Source organism: Oryza glaberrima, chromosome 2, assembly GCF_000147395.1.
Source record: "Oryza glaberrima chromosome 2, OglaRS2, whole genome shotgun sequence".
In the NCBI taxonomy this organism is placed as follows: Eukaryota; Viridiplantae; Streptophyta; class Magnoliopsida; order Poales; family Poaceae; genus Oryza; species Oryza glaberrima.
Genome location: NC_068327.1, coordinates 3212598 through 3239409, shown reverse-complemented (window position 1 = coordinate 3239409; position 26812 = coordinate 3212598). Strand labels below are relative to the sequence as shown.

Sequence of the window (26812 nt, the reverse complement as noted above, 5' to 3'; positions counted from 1 at the left end):
TGTCCACTATGCTATCCAACTTCTCCACTTCTCCAACCAGGTAACTATATATCTCTGGTCTCTTACAACCCTTTGATGCTAATTCTGACATTTTTTGCGAGAGCACGTTGTACATTGGCATAGCATTAGGTCCATTACTTGATTCTCCTCTGAATAGACCTGTTATGTTGTTGTCTTTCTTCCTCCACCTTTCTATGATGTATTTGTTCGGAATTTTGCTAACATTTAGGTCCAACATTACTTTTAGGATATGGGAGCAAAGGATTCCATCCTTCGAGAACTTTGCACACACACAGGGGTACTCATCATTTTGTAAGTCTGTGAGAACTAGATAATTCCTTGCTCTCCATTCCTTCTTTTTTTGATTTAGAGCCAAGAATACCAAGTATGCTTTGCCATGTTCAAGCACTGTCACTTGAAGCCTTGTTGATTTCTTTAATTCAAGCTGGAACTTTTTGAAAATGCTTAAATTGTACATCTCCGAAGCTTGCTCTTCTATGTAGTATCCTGACCATAGATTTTTGGGTTGTTTTGTGTTTGAGTTATAGGCATTCCAATACAGTGTATCAAATATAGTGTCATTTATTCTGTCATATTCCTTTAGGAAGCTTGTAACACTGTGCCTTGGCCCAACTCCTCTTTTAAACCTTGCATTAGTCCCTTCACTTAGCGTTGTGCTTTGGATAAATAGGAAAAAGTCATTCTTGCAATAGACAGGGATGCAGCTTTGTCTTGTATCCCAAATTGATTGCAAGTATTTCACATTGTGCAGCTCATATTTATCAATCATTTGTGTCCACAAGGTTTCAAACTCATGCTCTGTCAAACAATTGTTAACAATGTCTTCAAATTCATTGTATAGATCTTTCTTTGTACTGTCAGTGAATGTGTTACCTGTTCTCTCTCTGCAATTTTCTTGATATGAAATAGGCAGTTCCTATGCTTGGTTTTCTTGAACACTTGCCCTATTGCAGATCTCATTGCACTGTCTTGGTCTGTTATTATGCTAATAGGATCTTTGCCTCTCATAGCTGTCCTGAATGTCTCAAAAACCCACTTAAATGTCTCAGTTGTCTCATCTCCTAGGAATGCACACCCAAAAAGACATGTGTTTCCATGGTCTGTCATCCCAACAAATGGAGCAAACGGCAAGTCATATTTGTTTGTCTTATAAGTTGTATCAAAGCTGACACAATCACCATATTGACCATACAACACTGTCGATCTGCCATCTGTCCAGAACATATTTCTGACTTTGTTGTTCTCATCTAGCATGAGCTTGTAATAGAAACCTGGGTCTTGTGCTTCTTTTTTCTTCAGATACTGCAACACTTGACTCATATCCTTGCTTCTTGTTTCAGAGTTAATCGATGCACCAACATTGCTAACATTCTTCTTCGTGTAGGGCAATGATGGCAACCCTCCACGGAGAAATGACAGGATCACAATCATACTCCTCGTTGGTATGTTGCATTCCTTTAGCGTCCTAATTGATGGAATAAGCCTTGTGGTCTTTGGTCCTTGTGGTCCTTCTCTTGCTTTTAGGTTGTTTTTCCCCTTTTAGGACAGCATCCTTTCAGTTTTGCTTTTAGCATCTTTCGGTTTTGCTTTTAGCTTCCCTAAGACAACATCTAGCATCTCCTTTATGCTTTATTTAGTTTGGATGCTCTATAGGACAGCATCGCGTTCAAATTTTAGACTAGTGTGGGCAGCAATTAGCTAGCAGCCATCCAGCCAGCTATGGCTATATATATATGTATCTAACCTCCCTCGGGAAGGTATGGCTTTGTGTTTTGTGAATGAAGAAAACTAGAAAATTGCCCCATCTCGAGTGCCATCCTCTTCTCAATGAGAGTAACCATTGAAATTCTAACATCTGGTATCAGAGCCACACTTTCCTGTAGGCTAAACATCTCGTGTTCCACCCCTTCCCAAGCTCGGTTGAGCTCTCAGCCAGCAGCAGTGGCAGCACCCGCTGCTCCTCCTTCCCCTTTCCCTTCCCCTTCTCCACGCAGCAGCCCCCTGGAGGCACGCCATGTCCGACGTTCGGTCTCAGCGTTCGGTCGCCTCGAGTACTCGGCGTCAGCAGGACGTCGAGCTCGCCGCAGCAGAAGAGCGCAGACGAGCAACGGCTCAGACCGCTGCAGCAGCAGCGAGGGCGGCCAGACTGGCAGCAGCGGAGTTGGCAGCTGCCAGGGCGGAGGCGGAAGCAGAGGCGGCGAAGGATGCAGCACGTGCGGTGGAGGCAGAGGTTGAGTCCTTGCGCAGCAGCATCAACGGCTCCATCGCCGGTGACATCACCGCCGACAGGGAGCTTGAGGAGCTGGCAAGAGGAAGGGCGCGGGAGCGGGCTGAGCGGTGGGCAGCAGCCCACCCCCACGGCGGCGGCGGCGACCCAAGGGACCGCACGGCCGCCGACGGGAACCCAGACGGGCGTAGGCGTGCCGGCGCCAGCCCTGAGCGCGCGCGCGGCCGTGGCGCTCCCGGTGGAGGTGGCTGGTTCGACGGAGAGCGCGGCCCTCGCAGGCAGCGCGGCTCTCCCTCCCCTGACCGGCGCCATGGCCACCACGGCGTTCAGACGGTGGTCAGGGACTTTGGTCCCGGCGGAGGGTGGCCTACCCTCACCAAAACCAACTACATCGAGTGGTCCGCGGTGATGAGGGTGAGGCTCCAGGTGCGACACATGTGGGAGGCAGTCCAGTACGGCGACGTCGACTATGATGAAGATCGACGGGCACTGGATGCCCTCATCGCTGCAGTCCCGCCCGAGATGCAGTTCTCGCTTTCCCAGAAGCGGACTGCCAAGGAGGCCTGGGACGCTATCGCTGCGGCACGCATCGGCAACGACCGCGCCCGCAAGTCCACACTGCAGGCACTCCGCAAGGAGTGGGAGAACCTGGCCTTCAAGCCAGGTGAGGATGTTGATGACTTTGCCCTCCGTCTCAACACTCTTTTGCAGAAGATGGTACAGTACGGCGATGACACCTACGACGAGGAGAGAGCTGTCGAGAAGCTCTTCCACTGCGTCCCAGAGAAGTATAGGCAGATCGCTCGCTCGATCGAGTCTCTGCTGGACCTCTCCACGATGTCGATCGAGGAGGCGTTGGGTCGCCTTAAGGTCGTCGACGGTGATGAGCCACAGCCTCTCTCGGGGCCTATCACCATTGGCGGGAAGCTCCATCTCACTCGGGAGCAGTGGGAGGCCTCTCAGAGTGACGAAAGAAAGGGGGAGTCTTCTCCCTCGACAGGTGGCCGCAAGCCGCGCAAGGCATGCGGAGGTGTCCAGCTCGGTGGGCGCGAAGATGCGCCGAGGGTGGCGCTCGTAGAGACGCCTAGGGCGGCGCCGCCAGCAACCACAAGCCGGCACGAGACGACACCTGCCACAACTGTGGCAAGCTTGGCCATTGGGCCAAAGACTGTCGACAGCCACGACGTGGCCAGGCCCACGTCGCACAAGTAGAGGAGGAAGAGCTGGCTCTGCTCCTGGCACACGCAAGCATCGAGCTTCCTCCAGCGGCACTGGCCGCAGCGGCTTTCCTCCACCTTGATGAGCCGAAGGTACTCGTTTCTCTCTGCAAACGGCTCCAGCAACAACAAGGCTGATGGGTGGTACCTCGACACCGGCGCCACCCATCACATGACCGGCCGACGGGAGTTCTTCACCGAGTTCGACCCCGGCGTCCGAGGCTCCGTCAAGTTTGGGGACGCCTCTGGCGTGGAGATCAAGGGCGTTGGCTCCGTCACCTTCACCGCCAAGTCCGGTGAGCATAGGCTGCTCACCGGAGTCTACTACATCCCCGCGTTGAGGAATTCTATCATCAGCGTGGGACAGCTGGATGAGAACGGCTCACGCGTGTTGGTCGAGGACGGACTCATGAGGATTTGGGATCACCGTCGTCGCCTTCTTGCCAAGGTAACCAGAGGCACTAATTGACTCTACATCCTCGGTGCGTAGGTCGCACAACCAGTTTGCCTCACTGCTCGTCGGGACGACGAGGCATGGCAGTGGCACGAGCGCTTCGGGCACCTCCACTTCGAGGCCCTGAAGCGCCTCAGTGCCAAGGAGATGGTGCGAGGCATGCCGTGCCTTGACCACGTGGAGCAGCTCTGCGACGTCTGCATGGTAACGAAGTAGCGGCGGCTCCCCTTTCCCCAGCAGACGAGCTTCCGAGCCAAGAAGCGGCTCGAGCTCGTGCACGGGGACTTGTGTGGCCCAGTGACACCGGCCACACCAGGAGGACGATGTTACTTCCTGCTGCTCGTCGACGACCTCTCCCGCTACATGTGGGTGATGGTCCTCGGCAGCAAGGGAGAGGCTGCGGATGCCATCAGGCGTGCGCAGGCCGCTGCAGAGGTGGAGTGCAGCCGCAAGCTGCGCGTGCTGCGCACCGACAACGGCGGCAAATTCACGGCGGCTGAATTCGCGTTGTACTGCGCTGATGAGGGCATTCAGCGCCACTACACCGCGCCGTACAGCCCGCAGCAGAACGGCATCGTCGAGCGGCGCAACCAGTCGGTTGTGGGGATGGCTCGGGCTCTCCTCAAGCAGAGGAGGATGCCGGCCATCTTCTGGGGGGAGGCGGTGGTGACAGCCGTCTACATCCTCAACCGCTCGCCTACTAAGGCCCTCGATGGCAGGACACCGTACGAGGCTTGGCATGGGCGCAAGCCGGCGGTCTCCCACCTACGGGTCTTCGGCTGCCTCGCGTTCGCCAAGGAGCTTGGCCACATCGGCAAGCTTGACGACAGGAGCACCCCAGGGGTGCTCATCGGCTACGCAGAGGGCTCGAAGACCTACCACATCCTCGACCCGGAGACACAGCGTGTGCGGACAGCGCGTGACGTAGTGTTCGACGAAGGGCGAGGGTGGGTATGGGACAAGGCGGTGGATGATGGTTCGACTCCGACGTACGACGACTTCACCATCGAGTACGTCCACTTCGAGGGAGCTGGGGGAGTAGGCAGCTCTTCTTCACCGAGCGTGTCTACCCCAGTCCCCGAGCCTCCACCGACTCCAACACCAACACACCCTCGGGCCACGACTTCGACTACGACAAGCTCTTCGTCGACACCACCCCAGTTGGTGTCCCCACGCGCTCCAGCACCAACAGCCACTCCTCCGGGCACGTCTACTCCGACGCCAGCTTGTGTTGAGCGCAGCCCGGTGGAGTTCGCTACTCCGCTCTCCCACGATGGGGAGCGCATCGACGCGTACCACGACGGCGAGCAGCTACGGTACCGTATGATGGAAGATCTTCTCGGCGACCAGCCAGTGCCGGGACTGGTGCCTCGCGACCTGGAGGCGCAGTTGCACCTTGCGTGCGATGACGGTGAGTCTCGGTCTTTTGCAGAGGCCGAGAAACATGCGGCATGGCATGCCGCGATGCAGTCGGAGATGGACGCGGTTCAGGAGAACCGCACCTGGGAGCTTGCTGACCTCCCTCGTGGTCACCGCGTGATCACCCTTAAGTGGGTGTTCAAGCTGAAGAGGGATGAAGCCGGAGCCATCGTCAAGCACAAGGCTCGCTTGGTGGCACGCGGCTTCGTGCAGCAGGAGGGGATCGACTACGACGATGCCTTCGCTCCCGTGGCACGGATGGAGTCCGTGCGACTCCTCCTTGCGCTGGCTACTCAGGAAGGCTGAGGTGTCCATCACATGGACGTCAAGTCGGCATTTCTGAACGGCGACTTGAAGGAGGAGGTCTACGTGCACCAGCCGCCGGGATTCGTGCTCCCCGGCAAGGAGGGCAAGGTGCTATGCCTGCACAAGGCCCTCTACGGCTTGCGGCAGGCACCGAGGGCATGGAATGCTAAGTTGGATTCCACGCTCAAGGGGATGGGCTTCGAGCAAAGCCCGCACGAGGCGGCCATCTACCGGTGGGGCAATGGAGGAAATGCCTTGCTGGTGGGTGTCTACATCGACGACTTGGTGATCACTGGCACCAAGGATGCGGAGGTGGCGGCGTTCAAGGAGGAGATGAAGGCCACCTTCCAGATGAGTGATCTGGGGCCTCTCTCCTTCTACCTGGGGATCGAAGTGCACCAGGACGACTTCGGGATCACGCTTCGACAGACCGCCTACGCCAAGCGCGTCGTTGAGCTGGCTGGGCTCACCGATTGCAACCCAGCTCTCACTCCAATGGAGGAGAGACTGAAGCTGAGCCGCGACAGCACAGCGGAGGAGGTGGATGCTACACAGTACCGGCGCCTTGTGGGGAGCCTTCGCTACCTCACCCACACACGGCCGGACTTGGCCTTCTCCGTCGGCTACATCAGTCGGTTCGTGCAGCGACCGACGACGGAGCACCAGTAGGCTATGAAGAGGATCATCCGCTACGTTGCGGGGACTCTCGACCACGGTCTCTACTACCCGAGGTGTCCTGGCAAAGCACACTTCGTCGGGTATAGCGACAGCGACCCCGTCGGCGACATCGACACCAGCAAGAGCACGAGCGGGATTCTCTTCTTCCTCGGCGAGTGCCTCGTTAGCTGGCAGTCGGTCAAGCAGCAGGTGGTGGCCCTGTCCAGCTGCGAGGCCGAGTACATGGCGGCATCCGCCGCTTCGACCCAGGCGCTCTGGCTTGCTCGACTGCTTGGTGATCTCCTCGGCAGAGACACTGGAGCGGTAGAGCTCAGGGTGGACAGCAAGTTCGCTCTGGCCCTGGCAAAGAACCCCGTTTTCCACAAACGGAGCAAGCACATCCGGGTGAGGTACCACTTCATCCGAAGCTACTTGGAGGAAGGGAGCATCAAGGCGAGCTACATCAACACCAAGGACCAGCTTGCGGACTTGCTCACCAAGCCTCTTGGGAGGATCAAGTTCCTCGAGCTCTGCTCCAGGATCGGGATGGCCCAACTTTCCCACAAGACGACACACAAGACTTAGGGGGAGAATGATGAAATAAGCCTTGTGGTCTTTGGTCCTTGTGGTCCTTCTCTTGCTTTTAGGTTGTTTTTCCCCTTTTAGGACAGCATCCTTTCAGTTTTGCTTTTAGCATCTTTCGGTTTTGCTTTTAGCTTCCCTAGGACAGCATCTAGCATCTCCTTTATGCTTTATTTAGTTTGGATGCTCTCTAGGACAGCATCGCGTTCAAATTTTAGACTAGTGTGGGCAGCAATTAGCTAGCAGCCATCCAGCCAGCTATGGCTATATATATATATGTATCCAACCTCCCTCAGGAAGGTATGGCTTTGTGTTTTGTGAATAAAGAAAACCAGAAAATTGCCCCATCTCGAGTGCCATCCTCTTCTCAATGAGAGTAACCATTGAAATTCTAACACTAATCAGCCTCTTCTCTTCCTCTGTCATATTCTTGTGTGAACGGAGGAACTTTTTTTGTTCATTCGGGCGTAGAGGGTGATTGTGAGTCAGGTCTAACCTCGAAATCTTCCATGGTCCATTTTCTACTGTCTCTTTAACAACCATTACACGCTTGCAGTCAGTCCTAATCAGAACATTAGTTTGCCTCTCAGTCTGAAACTGCTCCTCTAAGTCTTTGTTGTTATCCTCATTCTTGCCATGTAAATTGCATTTGTATGTGTATCTGGTAATCTCGTTGTTTCTCTTCTTGCTTATAGTTCTATACGTGTGTGTAATAGCAACTGAGAACCCAACCAGATAAGCATAAAAGTTAAAAAACCCATGAGCCTCATTGTAATCCTTGAACTGCATTCCAATATGTGGCATGTGTTTGCTATCTATTGTTGGGGTGCTCTCTTCATCTTCTTCCAAAAAATTGTCTATATCTTGCTCAGTTATCAACTGATTATTTTCAGTCTCTGGATTGCTATTTTCCTGCATCTGGGGTTCTGTGGCCACAACCTGATCTCTGTGTTCTTCTTCATCAGCTCTAACCTTGTCCACCAGATCAATTGTCGAGTTCTCAGTGTGAGCTTGTTGTCCCTGCATTTTGCCATGTGCTTTTAAGTATTCTTTTTTTATATCACCAAATTGTGTGATGTACTTTTTTATATTTTAAGTTAATTAAATTAAGAAATTTCTTACCTCAGCGGTTTCATTGTTTGATTCAAATGCCCAGGTGTTTTGGTTCTCACTGTCTTCATCATCCTGGTTGTTCGATGTGGTGCCATTGTTTTCCAATTCCGATGCGCTGACATTGTTTTCAACTTCCGATGTGCTGCCATTTACAACCTGCATTATGTAAGTAACAGATACTTAATGTTTTCCACACCTATAAACTTATTTCGATCATATGGTATAATCTGTATGATTTTCTTATTACCTGATGCGTGTTGTTGATGTTGTATAGTTCATCTATATCTTTTTTGCTCCATCGACTTGCAAGTGTCTTGATAACAGAAGATAATCCCTGCTGATTGTTCATGTTGATGTTGTATAGTTCTTCTATATTCTTGCTTGCCCATTGATCACAAATTGCCTTGATAACAAAACAGATTAAATTTCATAACTTTACATAAATATTTTTTTTGTTTGACATGTACTGTTGCAAATTGGTCACCTGTGTTCCTTGTTCTATTTCACCTCCCATTTGCTCATAGTTCTCAGGAAACCTATTGCTCGTCATTATCATTGAGTTCTACAATGATAAAATATCAAGGAATTATAACAAATCTAAATACCATGTTACCTTATGTAAAGTTTTTTAACCAAAAAGATTATGTCATTTTTCACCTCAAATCCAGCTGGAGTATGTAAGATATCTCTGGACATGCCCAAATAATCTTGATCAGCATTTATAGCACTTTTTGGAGTTTGCATTATTTCGTGCATCAACCCTGTGAAGGTACATTGTTGCCCCTGCAAGAATTTGTGCATTACAATCTAAACCTGTTTTTTTTTTTGCATGCTGAGTAATTTCTGTAGATATTTTTCCAAAAATATGCCATGTGACTCACAATCCTCGTAGAATCTGACATCATTTGGTGCTCATCATACAACATGGTGTGCCCATAGAGTGTCATATTTCCTGCCCCTACAAAATTAGCTCAGTTTACAATCTAGTTATATAACATTTACACCCTAGTTACAAGGCAGTTACAAGGTAGTTACATGGCAGTTACAGCATAGTTACATGCCAGTTACGGGGTAGTTACATAGCAGTTACAGGGTAGTTACATGGAAGTTACAGGGCATGCATTGGAATTGAGCATGAGCTCCTATGTCACTAGTCTTTTTTCATCTTGTTTGCTTAAGTTGTATGCAGCTTTTAGGCATTGTGTTGAAAGATGATTTTTTAGTGGTGCATGTATCATTGTGTAAAAAAGAAGCAAAAGCATCAGAGTGTGATAATCCAGTTATCCAGTTACATGAAGCAGTTACAAGAGTGTTTTGTATGATGCAAGAGCATTAAAACTACTGGACATCGGCTAGTTGCTAGCTAGGGTTAGTTTTGTTACCCAGGTAGCTTTGTAACTGCTTTTTTTTGGGAGTTTATGTCGTTCATATTTTATCATTTGCAAGATTAATTGTTGGACTGTTTTCTAAGCGTACATGGTAGATGAAACCTGAATTAGCATTTTTCTATCCATCTAAATGTGACTGATTTTTTGCCTGTGATGCTCAGATCTAAATGCTGAACAGAAGAAAATGAGATGGGGGTGAAGAGTTCTTGGGAAAAAAACTGAAATTGCAACGTAATCTTAAAAGTATGTGAGAAATCCAACCTGGAGGAGCAGATGTTGGTTCATTTCTTGGATTTTCATGCATCTCTTTTTTTTCTTCTCCTTTCGGCTGTGTTCTTGAGTTCTTTTAGATCTGCTTCTTGTTTCGAATCCTTTTTTTTGGCTGTGTGATGCCCGAGCTTTTTCTTTCTTGATATGCAAGTTGATCTCTATCTGAGCCTGTGTTTTGTTCTCTTCATGGGCTTAGTAATTAAATTCTGAGTAGTCTAGTTTTTGGGATGGGTCTTTTGTTTTGTAGGTATGTTTTGTTTTTTATTTAAAAGATTGGCATGTTCCGTGTTTCTTAACGGGCCCGCGCACTTTAAACAGGTTGGTTCTATGCTTTCAGCTGGTCCAGACCCGTTTCCTGTGACCCATTGATTGCAGATCGTGAGGTGCAAAAATTTGACTGCTCTGGACCTCAGAAACTGTGGACAGCCCAATAGCTAGTCCCGTTAGGATATCTCAACTTTTTTTTTTTTTTTTTTTTGAGTCATCACTTCCCCCTGTCGGGGAAGAGCCGAAGAGGGTGAGGAAAGGATGGCTTCCCCCTTGCGACGACTGCGATCATGGCGGGTTTCTCGCGGCGCCACCTCGCCGTGTTCTACGTCGGCGGCGTCAATGGCAGCGGCCAGGACAACCAACACCCTCCACCGCCTTCTACCCCTTGCCCGCGCCGTCCACTCGTCGCTGCCGCCGAGCAGGTACGGCGATCCCCGTTCGCCTCCGCAGGCCCGTCGTCCCAGCGGCGAAGTTGAGGTGCGCCCCGTCTCCATCTTCTCATCGACCTAATCGAGCTCCTCAAGTGACGGACCTCTGGAATTTTGAGGGCCTCTGCCCTAATTTTTAGCATTAGGGTTTATGGTCCACTCCTAAATAATCAATCAATTGTGGATACTCCTTTTCCGATAAATTCGGCCTTTTTAATATTAGAGTTGTATGCGTTTTTCTACCATACTAAGAATTAATTCTTATGTCATTATAAACAAAAAAAATGCTTGAAAATTTAGTTTATAGTGGTTGTGATTTGAAACAGCCTAATTCTAACTCTGAATCGAAACATTCTGATTGATCGTGCAATATAATTCAGTTGAATGTTAAGCTTTCTTGAATCGGTTGTTATATGGCATACCCCGTCGGTATTCATGTTGGCACCTGTGTCTTTGTAGCTCTCTAAACTGGAAAAGACGCCCTCTGACCGTTTCGACGAGATCGAAGCTGCCATTCATGCCAATCTCGTCAACGACATTGAGGCCTACAAATCAAGCCTTATGGCAGACCATGGTTTCTTTGAAAGAATGCTTACCTCTATGGGGATAAAAAAGAGTTACACTCGTGACCAAACTCTATGGTTGTGCAAGCTGATTCTCATCTTCTTTGCCTCAGGGTCTGTTGGGATTGGATTTGCCAAGATCGATGACCGTCTGAAACAGGTTATTGATCTTCCTGCCCTCCTGCTAACTTACATAAGCAGAGACGCATTTTCTGAATTGTAGGTAGGTCCAAGAATAGTGAAAAACATGTGCTTATATACTCTACACATAGTTATACTGCAATTATCTGGTCACCCTGTTCTGCAGCAAAATCTACTGTTGACACAACAGTAGCCATGCAAAAGTTTTTACCATACAACTATCGATTACACTAAAGGATCTATATATGGAAGCAAGACATTAAGCACATAGGTTGTACCCTTGATGTCTCGGTGTAAATTAGGAATATAGGATGCACAGTTTCAGTAGAAGCACTATGTAGATGCTGATCAGTTTGCTCTTTGTTAAAAAAGTTCCAAATTGATGATTTGGACACCCTGCATGTACCCTTGTGTTCTCGTTTAGTATTTCGGCTTTACTTTTAGTTTGCACAGGAGAGCACTCTTGATTTTCGTAGTACATAATCAGTTCATCATTCTACTTGCCTACATTTAAGTTAATTAATTCTGTCTCTTCATTTAAGTTTGTTGAAATTTGAGAAAAGAATATGAATAATGTAGTACGCTTTTCTCATTTGAAGTTAAGGAACTGTTAGATTCTATATAATGACTAGTACGCCCTTGTTTAATGCTACTGTATGGTAGTTACACATATAAAGGGGACTCTGGACTCAGCTTTGTTATTGATAGCACATCCCAACTGATAAGTCATTTAGTATCATATTTCTTGCCAGTTGTACTAGTAGATCCTGAATCCTTAGTCCTTACCCAGAGGAGTATTAACTGGAATCCACTGTGCATGCAAGCCTCATTCGTAAAAGCATTTTACGATTTCATAACTTTGTGAACTCAAAACTACAAAGAAATCACCTTGTACATCTATAAGAACAGCTCCTCAACAATCCTTGCTGCTCTGCACACAGTAGGGCGATATAAGAAACTATTATTTGCAGACTTTATATGCCACAGTTGTTTATTCTCTACATGTTCTTTCTTCTGCTTTCACGAGTCCATAGTAAAGTTTTTTTTGCAAATAACTTGTGATTATCTTTGCAGGCTCCATCAAATGCTTTATAACTGAGCAACAAACATGTCTGTTGTTTGGCCTGCTTAAAATTAAGCTGTTGATCACCTCGCAACCTATTCTGCATTTATCGGCCTGCCCTCGACGAGGTTGAACTCGATTTATCAGTGCTGTAGATTGTCTGCTGGGATGGTGTACGTGTGCACGGGCGTCTGCTCGATGTGGAAGCCGATGGTGGCCGTTCAGAGCTTGGCGAGGGCGGTGAGGGCATTGGAGCATGTAGGCCGGAGAGGATGAGGTGGGACAGCGGCGCTGGATCCATGGTGGGTAACAAGAGGCACCAGTGACAACCTGGGCAGCCTTGCACCGTTGTGCTTCAGAGCTCCATCGGGAACTATTTCTTTTACTCATAGTAAATCTTTTGTTTTTGTTTAGGGCAGTCAAGTCGGGCTTTTTTATGTTTGTGTTTAGATAATTGAACATCTACTTTGACCGACATTACTACTGCAGTATTGCAGCTTATTACCAGATCATGCTCACGGGTTAAATTTCTTTATCCAAACGTCTTGACTGACATAACCTCCGTACTAATGCAGCTTATTAGTTATTACTACTGACTTTCTGGTATGCTAGGAATCAAATAATTCTTTTCCTTTTTGTCGGCCTTGATATTTAGATTAATAAGACTAAGGCTGTGTTTAGTTCCTGAAAAAAGTTGGAAGTTTAGAGAAAGTTGAAAGTTTGGAAAAAAAATTGGAAGTTTATGTGTGTAGAAAAGTTTTGGATGTGATGTGATGTGATGGAAAGTTGGAAGTTAGGGTTGAACACAGCCTAAGTGATATCTGTATGGGTCCATATTCTCCCAGCAAACACAACTACAATCCATGCATGGGCATGGCCAGTGAAAAAGCTGCACTGGAGTTCCAACTGGACAAATGGATGAAGCAGTTTCATAAAGTGCATGCAGGTTCCTAAATTTCTCGTTGTATTGTTTTTGCTGCAATCAGTTTCAGCTAGATGGTCTTTATCTTACTTGTGGAGTACATGGAAACATTGTATTCACCCTCAAAACAATAAGAAACTGAAGAAGCTTCAGCAGGGTACTCATTGGATCCAGATCCTCTGCATTGGAGAAGCTAATGCAGCGGGTGGCATTAGCTCGAATCCTATCCATCCATCCATCGTCATCCAACGGTTGCTGCTGCTTCTTCCTTCATTCTTCGCTACTGGTACCAGAAACGAACAACCGCAACAGCGCAGCAACGACGACTCCTTCGCTTCGTCGATCTCGACCACTACGCCTGATGCACACAACGGCACAAAACCACGTCACAAGTCACAACCTCACATAGTCATCACGTGTTCGATCGCCTTTAAAAAGCATTTTCGCCGACGTTGACCTTTCTTGTTCACTGCGGGTATGGCCATCGGACTGAAAACCCCGCCGGCCAAAAAAAAAAAAAGATGACGGTAAATAGAATGTTTAAATAGAATGATCATAAATAGAATGAAAGTGGAAAAAATAAAGAAAATAATAAAGAAATAAAGAAAGAAGTAAAAATTACTACTCCTTCCACGTTTTTAATAGATGGCGTTATTTAATATTTTATCATCATCTTAATAAAAATATGAAAAATACAAGTAATATATATATATATATATATATGATACTTGGATAGTTTTCTTAATAAGAAAATGACCAAACATCATATGCAAAAGTCAACAACGTCATCCATTAAAAAAATTATAAATGAAGCATTTTTAAATTGGATAAATAAGATATTGTTAACAACAAAATTTGGTAATCTGAGTATCGGAGATGAAGATTAGATCGAAGCGGAATCCAAGATCAAGATCGTTTCAGAAACAAAGCAAGAATCGGCTGGAGTCCAAATCGGCTACGATCAGGATCGGCAGAGTTCGAGTCGAACAGGGTTAGCCGATTGAGCCGATTCCGGCAATACGACTCGGTGTACGTCATCGGGTTTAGTTAAAGTGCTTCATATGGATTGCCATACACGGATTGAGTCCTAAAAAGGCAATTGTATCTATTAATTAGGATATTTTATGTAAATTCCTTAGAGATAAGTTTGGGTAAAAGTCTGCCGCAAAAACTTATGATATCTTAGAGTTTGTTAGAGATAAAAGTCGTGTCCGACAAGGACATATTTTGTAATCTCGGGTATAAATAGACCCCGAGCCCCATGTAATATGACAACACACGTTCAACAACAATTTCGGCGCATTGCCACTCTTTTACTTTCGTTTTGTTTCGATGAGTTCTTGCTTTTGGGTTGAGCTGCATCAGTTTTGATCTTCAACTAGAGGTAAAGCTTGTTATGGCGGCTTGTGTTCTCGGGATTAGTGCTTCCATCTTTATGATACTCTAATCTTGTTCATGTAAGTTGTCGAATTATCATATATCTTATATAATCTCTGACAATATCGCTATTTAATCTCTGATCGGCTAATATCTATCGCTAGGGAGCAGCCGATTAGGTTAAATATCGATGTTGGCTTAGATTATATAGGATATCCACCACTCTATAAAACTTCCAATAGCTTGATTGTATAGATATTGTCTTTCTTTTCATACTTATGGCTGCATCAGTTGAGTTTGATCTCATAAGTCGTGCCTAGAATTATAATCTCTAGCTTGCTTCTTGGTTGTTGAGTAGAGTAGCATCGGGGTTTCAGCCGATCTTACCTGATTTAGCTTTATGTCTTATGTGCTCAATTGTTATACTAAATCTGCCCTTTGTGTTAAGATCCTATTGCATTTAGGTGTATTAAGCTCTATGTTTGATATATTTTACTTGCTTTAATATCTTAATATAGAGTGGTATCGGAGTATTAGCCAATACACGCTAGATCTATCTGATCGGCTATGTTGTGAACATCTATAATCTCATTATTAATATATATTTCGATCTAAGTGATTTATACTGTCTCGGCATGACGACCGATCTATCCCAATCACTTGGTTTAAGTATATATCGACATAAAGATTATATACTGTTAACATCTACAGCCGATCGAGTAGATTTAGTTACGATTTGCTTATTCACAACTGCCGATCGATTCATATATGACGTCGGCTCGAAGATAAATGATATGTCATCGGCGGCTGGCCGATCGGCTATCATTTATGGATTTAACTGTGGTTTCTTTATCTTTATTTCTTGTTGATTGCAGGATCAAATCAACTGGCATGCTCACGAACCTAAAAGGCAAGATTTTGGACCTACACTTGAGTTAAGCAGATCTCCCAGGCCTCGTGTTTTTCGCATCAACAGATATACTACACGTTAAGTCTAAATATAAATTCGAAACTTGAGATAATTATGTGATAACATTAATATCCTATATTTTTAGGAGAAACAATAAATAGGAAAATGAATGACAAACCATTTAAAAGATTGATCCAACTTTGCATCCCAAAGAACCATTTTTTGTTATATGCTACTTTTTCCCCCCTAAAATATAAGAACATCTAGCAATTTTAGAACTAATTAAGCTTGAATATAAATGTATAAAAAGACCCATGTCTGTTTGGCACAACTCCGAATTCATTTTTTTATGGAGCTAGATATTTCTAACTATGCAAATCCATGGATTAAATCCAGCAATGCATATGGATTAAAATACACGGGGCATTGTGTCAAGGTTATGGATACCACATACCTAATAGTAGTTGACTAAATCTCGGCAGGACCCACCACATACCATGTCTTATACGGAAACTGACCTCAGATATGAAGCGAGTTCCGCATAAGGAAGGATGAATAGAGTTCTACATGGAAACGACAAGGACTACTCGGATTGTATCCATATTGGTTTCCCTAGTTCTATTTGGACAAGGGGACACCTATGGGTATAAATACAAGACCCCCTAGGAGGAGAGGGAGAAACGGAACAATAGATCAAGACACAAGATCAACATACAAGCCAACATACGCCAAGACAAGCTGCCGGATATCGACTTCGGAGAGAAGCCTAGCTGATCCTCATCGGTACCTATGGATGCCGTCGGGAGGGGTCTAGCGCTATCTCTGATCTCGCCGGGAACGGATTTGAGGAGGAAGGCTACCCTGTTGTCGACTCCGAGTCAGCACTTCAGACCGCCAAATTGACAACAGTTAGATGGGCTACCCCATATATTGTATTGGTGTGATTATGGTGAATAAGAGCAACGACCGGCTTCGGCCAACAGGAGTAGGGTTATTACCTAACAATTCAGGGGCCCGAACCTGTATAAAAATCCTTGTCCCCATCTTCTTTACTACAATCTCGCATATACCCTGGTACCAACGGTTCCCATACTATGCAAATACCGGAATCGCGACATCAAACGTCGACACATTGCATATGGATTAAATCCAGCGCAACGCAATGATTTTCATTCACCCATTGTTGCCATAGGGTCAGCAATGCAGCATACCTCTAGGCGGTGCGCAAAGGCGCGCCCCATCATCTAGTGGGGTATGACCCATGGCTGGCTGCCCAACATGTAGTCATTGATGCGATAAAAAAAAAGTTTTTGGTGGTTCAAAGTTGAAACAAAGATAAAATAAACTAGTTTAAAATCAAAGATAAGCTGATGAGGACATCCTCCACTATTACTCGCTGGTAAAGACGTCAAAGTCGGGCGACGACCGTGTGAGCCTCTGAATAATCCCACCTTGCTTAGCTTGGGAGCAGGAAGCCACCTTAAAAAGGAGAGCCACACTTCCCCTATTGGACTAGTCTTTTAGGGAGATTGGGCCTTTCCCCGAGTGGGTGTGCCAAAGAACTGTTGGGGTCCAGACAACCTTAAATTATTGGGCCTCGGCCAACCCCACCTGGGCCGAATTGTTATCATTTGGTATCAGAGCTGGGCCCTTGTTTAAGGGGGTGGGAATGATGAGGACATCTCCTCCACTATTACCTGCTGACAAAGACGCCGGGCCTTTCCCCGAGTGGGTGACGACGTCGGGCCTTGGGCCTTTCCCCGAGTGGGTGTGGCACACCCTTGTTTAAGGGGGTGGGAATGATGAGGACATCTCCTCCAATATTACCCACTGGCAAAGATGACGTCGGGCCTTGGGCCTTTCCCCGAGTGGGTGTGGCCCTTGTTTAAGGGGGTGGGAATTAAGGGGTGGGAATGATGAGGACATCTCCTCCACTATTACCCACTGGCAAAGACAACGTCGGGCCTTTCCCCGAGTGGGCGTGGCCCTTGTTTAAGGGGGTGGGAATTAAGGGGGTGGGAATGATGAGGACATCTCCTCCACTATTACCCACTGGCAAAGACGACGTCGGGCCTTTCCCCGAGTGGGTGTGGCCCTTGTTTAAGGGGATGGGAATTAAGGGGGTGGGAATGATGAGGACATCCTCCACTATTACCCGTTGGCAAAGACGCCGGGCCTTTCCCCGAGTGGAAATTAAGGGGGTGGGAATGATGAGGACTTCTCCTCCACTATTACCCACTGGCAAAGACGATGTCGGGCCTTGGGCCTTTCCCCGAGTGGGTGTGGCACACCCTTGTTTAAGGGGGTGGGAATTAAGGGGGTGGGAATGATGAGGACATCTCCTCCACTATTACCCACTGGCAAAGATGACGTCGGGCCTTGGGCCTTTCCCCGAGTGGATGTGGCCCTTGTTTAAGGGGGTGGGAATTAAGGAGGTGGGAATGATGAGGACATCTCCTCCACTATTACCCACTGGCAAAGACGACGTCAGGCCTTTCCCCGAGTGGGTGTGGCCCTTGTTTAAGGGGGTGGGAATTAAGGGGGTGGGAATGATGAGGACATCCTCTACTATTACCCGCTGGCAAAGACGCCGGGCCTTTCCCTGAGTGGGTGTGCCAAAGAACTGTTGGGGTCCGGGCAACTTTAAGTTATTGGGCCTCGGCCAACGTGTGAGCCTCTGAATAATCCCACATCGCTTAGCTTGGGAGGAAGCCACCCTTTCCCTATTGGACTAGTCTTTTAGAGAGATTGGGCCTTTCCCTGAGTGGGTGTGCCAAAGAATTGTTGGGGTCCGGACAACCTTAAATTATTGGGCCTCGGCTAACCCCACCTGGGCCGGATTGTTATCATAAGCTATTGCTTAGCTTGGGAGTAAGCCATCTTAAAAGGGAGAGCCAACCTTCCCCTATTGGACTAGTCTTTTAGGGAGATTAGGCCTTTCCCCTAGTGGGTATGCCGAGCCACCCTTCCCCTATTGGACTAGTCTTTTAGGGAGATTGGACATTTCCCCGAGTGGGTGTACCGAGCCACCCTTTCCCTGTTGGACTAGTCTTTTAGGGAGATTGGGCCTTTCCCCGAGTGGGTGTGCCAAGAAACTGTTGGGGTCCGGACAACCTTAAGTTATCGGGCCTCGGGCAACCCCACCTGGGTCGGATTGTTATCATAAGCTAAGAGTGATTTGAAGTGAATATTTAATAATAAAATGTGGTTTTAGTAATAGCTCTAAAGTAGTATCTCTGCCTAAATTTATTTTATTAGGATAAGTTATATTTTTAGTTAGGTTGAGTTTTTTAATAACTGAGGGAATGGACTGTGAAACCAATTCCCCCGAAAAGGAAAGAGTCAATTTCGGTCTTACCCAACTTTAATCTTTAATATTGATTTTGCCACCAACTAAAACTGCGTAAGTCCAAAATTCCCCATACCTCTCGCACTCCACTCCAGAACCCCCAACCTAACCCTGCAGCCGCGATCGTTGGCAGCGAAAGAGAGGAGTGGGCATGGCTTCGTTTGCGCGATCTTTCTTGGGCTGCGGCGGCAAGGCAGGACGCGCGGGCGCTCGCCGTCCCCGCGCCCTTTCTTCCGAGGTCCGCGGCGGCGATCTCAGCCAGCGCAAGCCAGCTCCTGGCGTTCACGAGGCAGGGAGCGGATGCGTCCACAAGGATCCGTATCCTCCCCTATCTGAGGCGGCCACCAAGGTAATCCCGGCCCCCAAGTTCGTTACAGCAGAGGAAAGCTTGTTCTTCTTCTTCTTCTCTCTCCCTTTCCCTCTTCGAAACCAAATATTGTATACGCGAGTTGCAGAACGACCTGCACCCTGAACCCTGAATAGATAGATAAAAGGTGTTGCCTTGAATGTTCTTGATACTGCAAATTTTGGGGGCAAATGTTTCTTTTCTTTTTTTTGGGGGGAAGGGGGTGGGGGTTCTACTTGTTACTTGATTTTTAGATAATGTCTTTTTACTTGATGGGAGGCATCATCCATTGTTCGCTTTAGATCCCGCAATGCTCTGATTCGACCCACGTAATCTAGTCAATCTTGAATTATCCGTTACTGCTTCATTCCTCTACATGCGTTCCCTCTCACCATAAGCATCCAAATCTGTGCCAAGTCTTTTGTTCAGCTCAAGGCCTTGTCTTGTCCTCATCAGCATTCTGGTCCAGTAAGAATTAGTCATGGTGCTGGAATTGTTGTTTTTGGCAGGCTTGAGTAGGCCCTGTAAAGTTGCAAGTTTGTGTCTTCCCTAGCCCTAGTTCCTTTCCTGTCATTATTTTTGTGCTATTCTGTTCCTTGATATGTAAAGAGGTGTGGTTGCTTGATTATTTTTCCGATTTCAGACATCAAGTTCATTGTTTATGATTGAATCGCTTATGCTGTGAAAGTACCTTTCTTCCAGAATTCATCATTTTCTTAACCCGTTCTTAGGGCCTCTTGTTTGAACAGTGCTATTCATGATACTGTAGTATGCTTAACTTCCACTGCGTATTTTTTGAACTGATATTTGAAATGCATGGTATGATACATCACAAACACCTTAATGTTATCAAAACCAAAGGAAACAATTCCTTATGGTTTGAATTAGCTAAACGGCTAAACCTTCTGGTGCTTTTTATTCCAAACAAACATCGTTTGCCTATGTTTCGTTACATTGCAGTTGCTATCATATGCATTCCATTTGGAACTAGCATGTGTTCTTTAAAATATTTTCTTTTTTCGTTTTCTTTTGATAAGACACATTCAGAGTCAATTTATCCATAGATGAAAGTTCTGCGCCACAATATATTATAAAGTTTGGAGGATACAAACCCACTTTAGAAAATACTAGTGTTTCCATGCCAATTTGTTAGTTTATACTCCTTCAGCACTAGCTACATCTACATGGAGCACTATGTACATCTACACGGAGTACTGATAAATTTTGTTACAAAATACTGGAGTACACATCTACATGTGCATTCTCTATAGAGCTCTCTGAATATCCTTCAGCACTATCATATGCTACCTTCAGTTAAAGAAAAACAACTATTATTTGTTACTTTTCAAAGTAATCAAATGTCATTTTGTCCACTAATTTTATTTCCATAATGCAAGAGTTATAGATATGTGATTTATGAAAGTATTGATTCGATCTGTACCAAATTTACCAGTACCATTTTCATGTCCAAATTACATGTTGTAAACAATATATTTGATCAAAATTAATATGGTTTGCGTGTACACATGCAATTGCGACATGTTTTTGTGTCCGGGGGGAGTACATATTATGTTTGGCTTTGTAGTTCCTTTGATGATTGTATTGCATCTGGCTGTTGCCCTCGGTGGTGTGATTACTTCATTCTCTTTGTTTGATGCAACTACTTAAGTCTGATAGGCATTTATAAACTCGTGTAAGAAGATCCCAAGGCATTTATAAACTCGTGTAAGAAGATCCCAAGCCTCTCACGTTTCAGCATTAATAAAGAGCATGTGAACAATCTTTCTTCTCAGTTGCACAGATTGTGCATTTGAGCATATCAATGACCAGACCTTTTCCATCTTCATATCCTTCATTATTCTGTTATATCAGACTTGATCAAACAACCATGACTGAATAAGATCCTTGATTGTATTTGTTAGTATTCTCTACGCGCATTAGGTGTAGCTGTATGCTCTCTTATACTAGTTTGTTGTTAGGTCTTCTTTAGCACCTGAAAAAATCACGGGATATTTTGCACAGCGAAAGCCTTGCCCTGTGTAAGACCATTTGACTTAATATATTCAGGTGGCCATTTCGCCCCTCGGTGAACCGTCAAAAAATATATATCTTTTGTTATAGTCAAGTGTGGTCTGATTTGGTATGATTAAATTGTTGATATTAACTTATTCATTTGCTCATGCCTCCATTGGAAAGTTCATGGTAAACACATATTCATTCTGTTTATTGGCGCTTATGAAAATATGAAAATAGTTCTTGAGTGGACATTTCCGTGTCAAGATCTGTGGTCATTTTTTCGGCCTGCGCATGCAACTAGGTGGTTATAGGTGTTTGTTGGATGGTACATGTTTCATACTGCGTTTTAGTTCCATATCTAGTACGATAAACCAGATGGAACATGCTTTATTTGATGGATGCTATTCTTTTTTTTTTCAGCTAAATGCACTGCTGGATGAAATTAAGGGGAAGAAGCTCAATTCCGTGCCATTGGTAATGGTGGGCAAAACCATTTCAAAGTGCGTGCATATTCCCCTGTTTCCATTTCATACCTGTTTGAATCACAGCTCAAACGATTTCCATGTTTGTTTGTAGCTTTGAAATTGTTTGGAGAGAGGTTCACTTCAAAAACATCGTCGATCATGGGCCATTACCGCCGTTCTTCTTGGTGGCTACTTCACTGGCTATTGTATGGAAGAGGAGAAAACCAGGAAAAAGAGGCAATCTTTAGTGAATTAAGAAGCCCGCCTGTAGAGGACATATGTAAGGTGTCCCATGTGTGCAAATGTGGAAGTCTCTATCTAATCTAGATCTCCCTTTGGATATGTTAACTGCACTGTTTGTTTCCATTCAACTATGCTGATATCTGTTACATTGTGATCTGGAGGCAGCATTAGAGTTGTACATTTTTATTAACTACTTGTTATACTTTTGGCCTACGCATTTCAACATGTCGCAGTGGAGACATTTAGTTTCATACTCCCTCCATACTTATAAAGGAAGTCGTTTAAAGGAAGTCGTTTAGGATAATGTTTAAGTCAAACCTTGGGAATATAAATCATGAATAATTCTCAAGTTGTTGAGTTTGAAAATGTAAAAAAATATATGAATAGATTTGTCTTGAAAAATACTTTCATAAAAGTATACATATGACTTTTCAATAAATATTTTTATACAAATAATAAGTCAAAGTTGTGTTTTGGAGACCGTGTCGCTGTCCAAAACGACTTCCTTTATGAGTACGGAGAGAGTACACAGCAGCTTTGCTGGTAGAAGGAAAAAGGAACGCTGAGTCTTCTCTTTGTCTTTTGAATTGGGAAGAAACACTGGTTTGGCCGCTCCGAATCCTGGCTACCCCAGGGTTCACAATTTCTTTGAATTTCGTCACCCAAAATGTCAATTTGGAGCTTCTTCAAATCGCTCCTTTTCTTGTTAAATTTTGTTGGAAGCAAAATTACTCGTCTCATTGGGACTGTGAAACGAAATCGTGAACCGTGGCCACCCAAGAAATGAAGAAAAACAACCCCCAACCAAATATACTAATTCCAAAATATAAAGAGTTTTAGGTTAGACATTGGAATTAAAAAAATAGTAGAATTAAATAGAATAATATCGTGATTGGTTGAAAAGGGTAAGGAATTTGAATGGTAAAATGTTGTATACTTGTATTTAGTTGAGAAAAAATATAGGTGAAAAATGTTGTTATATAGTATATTTTAGGGCAATTTTTGTTTTAAGTAGGAATAAAATTTAAAGGCGTTGTTATACTTTAAGACGAAGTATGTAGTTTGCTTGGTTGCGTCTAATTAATATGCAAACAGTCGGACGATGTGAGCATCTGTGAGCATCGAAGGGTTTGTTTGTGCCCCAAAAAGAAATCGTTCTCCGTCAGTCCGTCTCCTCCTCCATGGCACGATCCCTTCCCACACCTTTCCTATATTCTCTGCATCTCACGCGTGTAATTGGGAGATTAGTGGAGAACTAAAAGGAGTAAAGAACGTGAAAGGGAATTCCAATTTGCGGAACGCCAGTTAGGAGAACTAAATGGAGTACCTTTTTTTTTTCTTTCCAAAACACAATTTAGGGATTAGACTCCATTTTGGACATTTGTTAGGGTGTGTTTGCTAGTGTAGTTGGTGAAATGAAGCCGCGGATTTAATAGAACTTTTTAAAATAGCTTTCATGTATGATTTTTTTTAAAAAAAAATAAATCGTCTAGTAATTTGGAAAACGTGTGAACGAGGGAGTTGAAGTTTGGAAGGGATGAAAGAACACAATCTTTGAGCAAGTTTAATAATAGTTGGTTACAAATCTATAGCCCGTTTTTTTTCTCTTTCTTCTCCTCTCCCCTCCACATAAATACAAATATGATATGGCAACTTGTACAATCTGCTTATATAATTTTATTGTAGTCGCTCTTATAGTGCGTTCGGAAGTTGTCTTTCCCAACTCATACTCTCTTATTTTCCTCGCGCAAGTTTTCCGAATTGCGCTAAACAGTACGTCTTTTCTTAAAAAAAAATCTATACAAAAATTGATTTAAAAATCATATTAATTTAAGGAGTTAATTTATCAGATGAAACTAATGAGGCATTATCTCAGCCGTTGGAAACAAGTAACAGATGACATAGATTTGGATAACTCCACCCGGTAGAGTTCTACCCCAACTTGAGGGGATCCATTCCGGCCGACCTCCTTCCTCCTATATATTCTAGGGTTTTCTGTCCCGGCGATCCGACTGTTCTCTCGCCCATCGCCGCCGCCTCCGCCGCCTCTGCCCCAGGTACCAGCATCCACCTGTCTCTTAATTTCCTTTCGCCCACCAGCTTTGCTGGCGGATCAAGAGCCTTCGAGTTGGAAGTAATTTGGATTTTTTTTTTCTCTCTGATCTTCTCCCCGTCCGCGGCTAAAAGAACTGGAGTAGTTTCTGATTTGGGACTAAAAACTCTTCGTGTTTGTGTGATCGCTTGTGATTGTGGCACGGCAACCATTCTTATCATGTCCAGAAGATTAATTCCTTCTTCTTGTTGTTGGGAATAAATGGATAGATAGATTTACTTCTGAATTTGTGTACGTTCTGTTTTTTTTTAATTTTTAGCTCTGGTTTGCTTGGTGAAATTCCAGGTTTTTCTCTTCTTTACTTGTGGTATAACTCACGTCACAACGGTCACATGACACTTGCATGTAGTAATGATACACTTAGATACCAAAAAAAAAAAAAAGAGCAAGCTGATCTGCTGATGTAGCTGGGTTTATTAGGTTCTGTATTGAGAATTCATTCTAGTTAATTCGGTACTGATTTTTAAGGAAACAAAAATACTCAACTGTTTTAACTGAATTAATTGAACTGCTAGCTCTGAAAGAGGGGGGCATATGGCTTCCTTATTTCGACGATCTTCGATCACCCACCACGCCACCTCAGCTGTGGCATCTGCAGCAGGTGCTCACCGTGCCTTCTCTCCAGCAATGGGAGGCGGCATTCGACCTGATCTTACAAACACTGAGATTGACAAGCTTCTGCTCCAGAAATCTGCATTCAACAAGGTTAGTACCCCCAAATCCCCAAACTGTTTTCTTCTTCCGAGGGAAAGCCCAAGATGGTTCCAAATTTACCTATACTGTGCACCAGCTCTCTTGTCCATTTCCATTAAACATTTTGGGGAAGGTGACGGGAGGGGAACATTAGTCGAAAGTAGAAGTATTACTTTCCACCATTCTCACACTCCATGGCCAGTTTTTACTCTGTTGTTCTCCAGATCTTTTTCAATGCCAGAACATGTCTGTTTTCGAATCTCGAAAAGTGCTTTCTAGAGGGATTAATTCTGGGTGGAACTTCTGTAAGGGTTTTATGACCCGATATAGTATTTGGTTTTGGCGAACTGGTAACATTTTTTTTTCTTTTTTGAGAGGACTAGCCTCCATTCCAACTCATCTGCAATAACGCAAGCTCTAATTTGGAGATGTTTCACCAGTACGTAGGTAATGATACCAACTAATTGAAATTTCAACTAAAGTTTTAATACATTTCTTGCGTAGAGGAGAAGATAGAAGTAGCGCACTAAATCCACATTGTGATAAGGTCTTAAACTCAAATGTGCTGAGTGCTGATTTGAAGTTGCTACTGCTAAACTTAGTACAATACTACGGTGGGTTTGCTCCATTACTTATTTTAGTTTGGTACTCCAAGAAATTGTTCGATTAGATGATGCAGTAGTGCAGTACTACCTTCCCCCTAACAAGAATTTGAAATTGAAAGAATACTACACCTTCCTCTCACCAAATAACTTAGCCCATCTTTGAGAAGTGGTGAGAGATACAAAACTTGTGTCATTTGGAAGCCTTCACCTTTAATTTGATGAAGATAGGAGAAGTTAGTAACATAGGAAACATGCACTGGCGTTTTACGGATTGTAGCGTGTTGAGCATGTTTTTTTCTCTCTAAAAAACAGCATCTCCAAGACTTCAAGTGATAGCTGGCTAATTTTTCTCATTACAAGTGATATTAGGTTCTTATATAAAATTGATTTTTGTTATGCTGTTCAAATGGATGGTACTCTTGCAAGCTTGGACCAATCTTTGGTAGAGTGGATGTAGGTTAATGAAGAAAAAGGATGCACATTCTTCATCATTTAATGGTTGTATATATTTTGAATTTGTTGAATTGCTTTTGGAGATGTACTTACCGTGTGATCCAATCCAAGCGTACCTTATTTTGAGCGGACTTGGTCTGAATTGATCTGGAAATTCAATTTACAATATTATGATCTTACGATGTCACACCATGCATGTTCATCTCTTTACTGGGTGCACTACATTATTACAATCATAGTCTGCAGATTCAAGACTTTGCGTTTTTTAGCTTATAATGCTGACTACAGCCAGGGAGTTCCTAATATGCTGAGATTTATATGGTTTTTGTCGTCATCTAGGCATGCATTCCGTTGATCCACATAATGTTTCTTTTGTTATCAGAAACTTCTTGCATCTAATTTCACATTGTTTGACTATCAGTAATGCTGCTGCATGCCTGCTGACAAGTACTGCCCTCATTACATGCGCAACATAATAATCAATTTGAGTTGAGTCCGGCAAATAGTTTCTCCAACTCGACTGGTTATTTTAACTTTGGTATCTGAATTGTGCAGGCAGGCATATTTTCAGCGAGAGGTAAGATCACGCATGCCAATGTTGAGAAAGGGCTCGTGCTGTCTGAATGCCTAAAGATGTAAGTACGCTGTTTCTTTTTATTACACACATGATTTGTCCTTGAGCAGTGTGTACTAAATCTAAACTTATTTCTCATGTAAGTACAGTCTGCGCCGGGAGGGTGAACAGCAGAGTTGGGCTAAGCTGTGGTGCAAGCAGATTGCAGCCGTGGTGATTTTTGGGGTGCTGTTTAGGTCGCAAGAACCGGAGAAGCATGAACCAAATGCTAGTAGTTAATAATTAATTCTAAGAGGCTTATAACTAAGTTAAAAGCATGTGACTGTGGACTGTGGTGTTATGCTGACAAGCAATTTATGCTCTTTATCTTTCTTGGGAAGGGCGACATTTTGACAAGCAAAACATGATGATGCTGATTGTTTGTTTTGAGTTGGCACTTCTGAGTTCTAATTAAGATGCGTGTTGAACATGCGGCTACTTTCGTGTGGTATATATGATTATGTTCATAACCATCTGATGCCTTTTAAAATTCTTGTAGTGATGATTTCCTGTGTAAGTTCAGCGTGTAACATGTTTCATAACTATCGTCTCGCGTTGTTCCGTCTCTTTCCTAGACGCATGAATTCAT

The 26812-nt window shown here is 44.6% G+C and overlaps 2 protein-coding genes and 1 pseudogene across 4 annotated transcripts; all 3 read left to right on the top strand.

Annotated features, from left to right (window-relative positions):
- The first annotated feature begins 10134 nt into the window (after positions 1-10134).
- Positions 10135-12654, top strand: LOC127761689 (uncharacterized). The gene is made up of 3 exons (XM_052286013.1): positions 10135-10401; positions 10812-11075; positions 12131-12654. Exons 1-3 carry the CDS (start codon positions 10183-10185, stop codon positions 12149-12151), a joined length of 504 nt encoding a protein of 167 aa, XP_052141973.1. The 5' UTR covers positions 10135-10182; the 3' UTR covers positions 12152-12654.
- Positions 12655-18737: 6083 nt separating this feature from the next.
- LOC127763860 (uncharacterized) lies at positions 18738-21936 on the top strand (annotated as a pseudogene).
- Positions 21937-23709: 1773 nt separating this feature from the next.
- On the top strand, positions 23710-26693 carry LOC127763819 (uncharacterized). Of its 3 annotated transcripts, XM_052288614.1 has the most exons (5): positions 23714-23803; positions 23934-24090; positions 24375-24564; positions 26166-26245; positions 26334-26693. In XM_052288614.1, exons 3-5 carry the CDS (start codon positions 24394-24396, stop codon positions 26461-26463), a joined length of 381 nt encoding a protein of 126 aa, XP_052144574.1. In that variant the 5' UTR covers positions 23714-23803; positions 23934-24090; positions 24375-24393; the 3' UTR covers positions 26464-26693. The 3 variants fall into 3 exon arrangements, with proteins under 3 accessions (XP_052144573.1, XP_052144574.1, XP_052144575.1); XM_052288613.1 differs by lacking the exon at positions 23934-24090 and having other exon boundaries at positions 23710-23803; XM_052288615.1 differs by lacking the exons at positions 23714-23803; positions 23934-24090 and having other exon boundaries at positions 24107-24564.
- The last annotated feature ends 119 nt before the right edge of the window (positions 26694-26812 follow it).

Bases quoted from the DNA above. Each gene is read 5' to 3' on its own strand.
- LOC127761689 (XM_052286013.1), top strand. From the start codon at position 10,183: ATGGCTTCCCCCTTGCGACGACTGCGATCATGGCGGGTTTCTCGCGGC. The intron at 10,402-10,811 runs GTGCGCCCCGTC...GTGTCTTTGTAG, and splicing joins GTCCCAGCGGCGAAGTTGAG to CTCTCTAAACTGGAAAAGAC. The intron at 11,076-12,130 runs GTTATTGATCTT...TTATCTTTGCAG, and splicing joins TCGATGACCGTCTGAAACAG to GCTCCATCAAATGCTTTATA.
- LOC127763819 (XM_052288613.1), top strand. From the start codon at position 24,394: ATGGCTTCCTTATTTCGACGATCTTCGATCACCCACCACGCCACCTCA. The intron at 24,565-26,165 runs GTTAGTACCCCC...TGAATTGTGCAG, and splicing joins AGAAATCTGCATTCAACAAG to GCAGGCATATTTTCAGCGAG. The intron at 26,246-26,333 runs GTAAGTACGCTG...ATGTAAGTACAG, and splicing joins CTGTCTGAATGCCTAAAGAT to TCTGCGCCGGGAGGGTGAAC.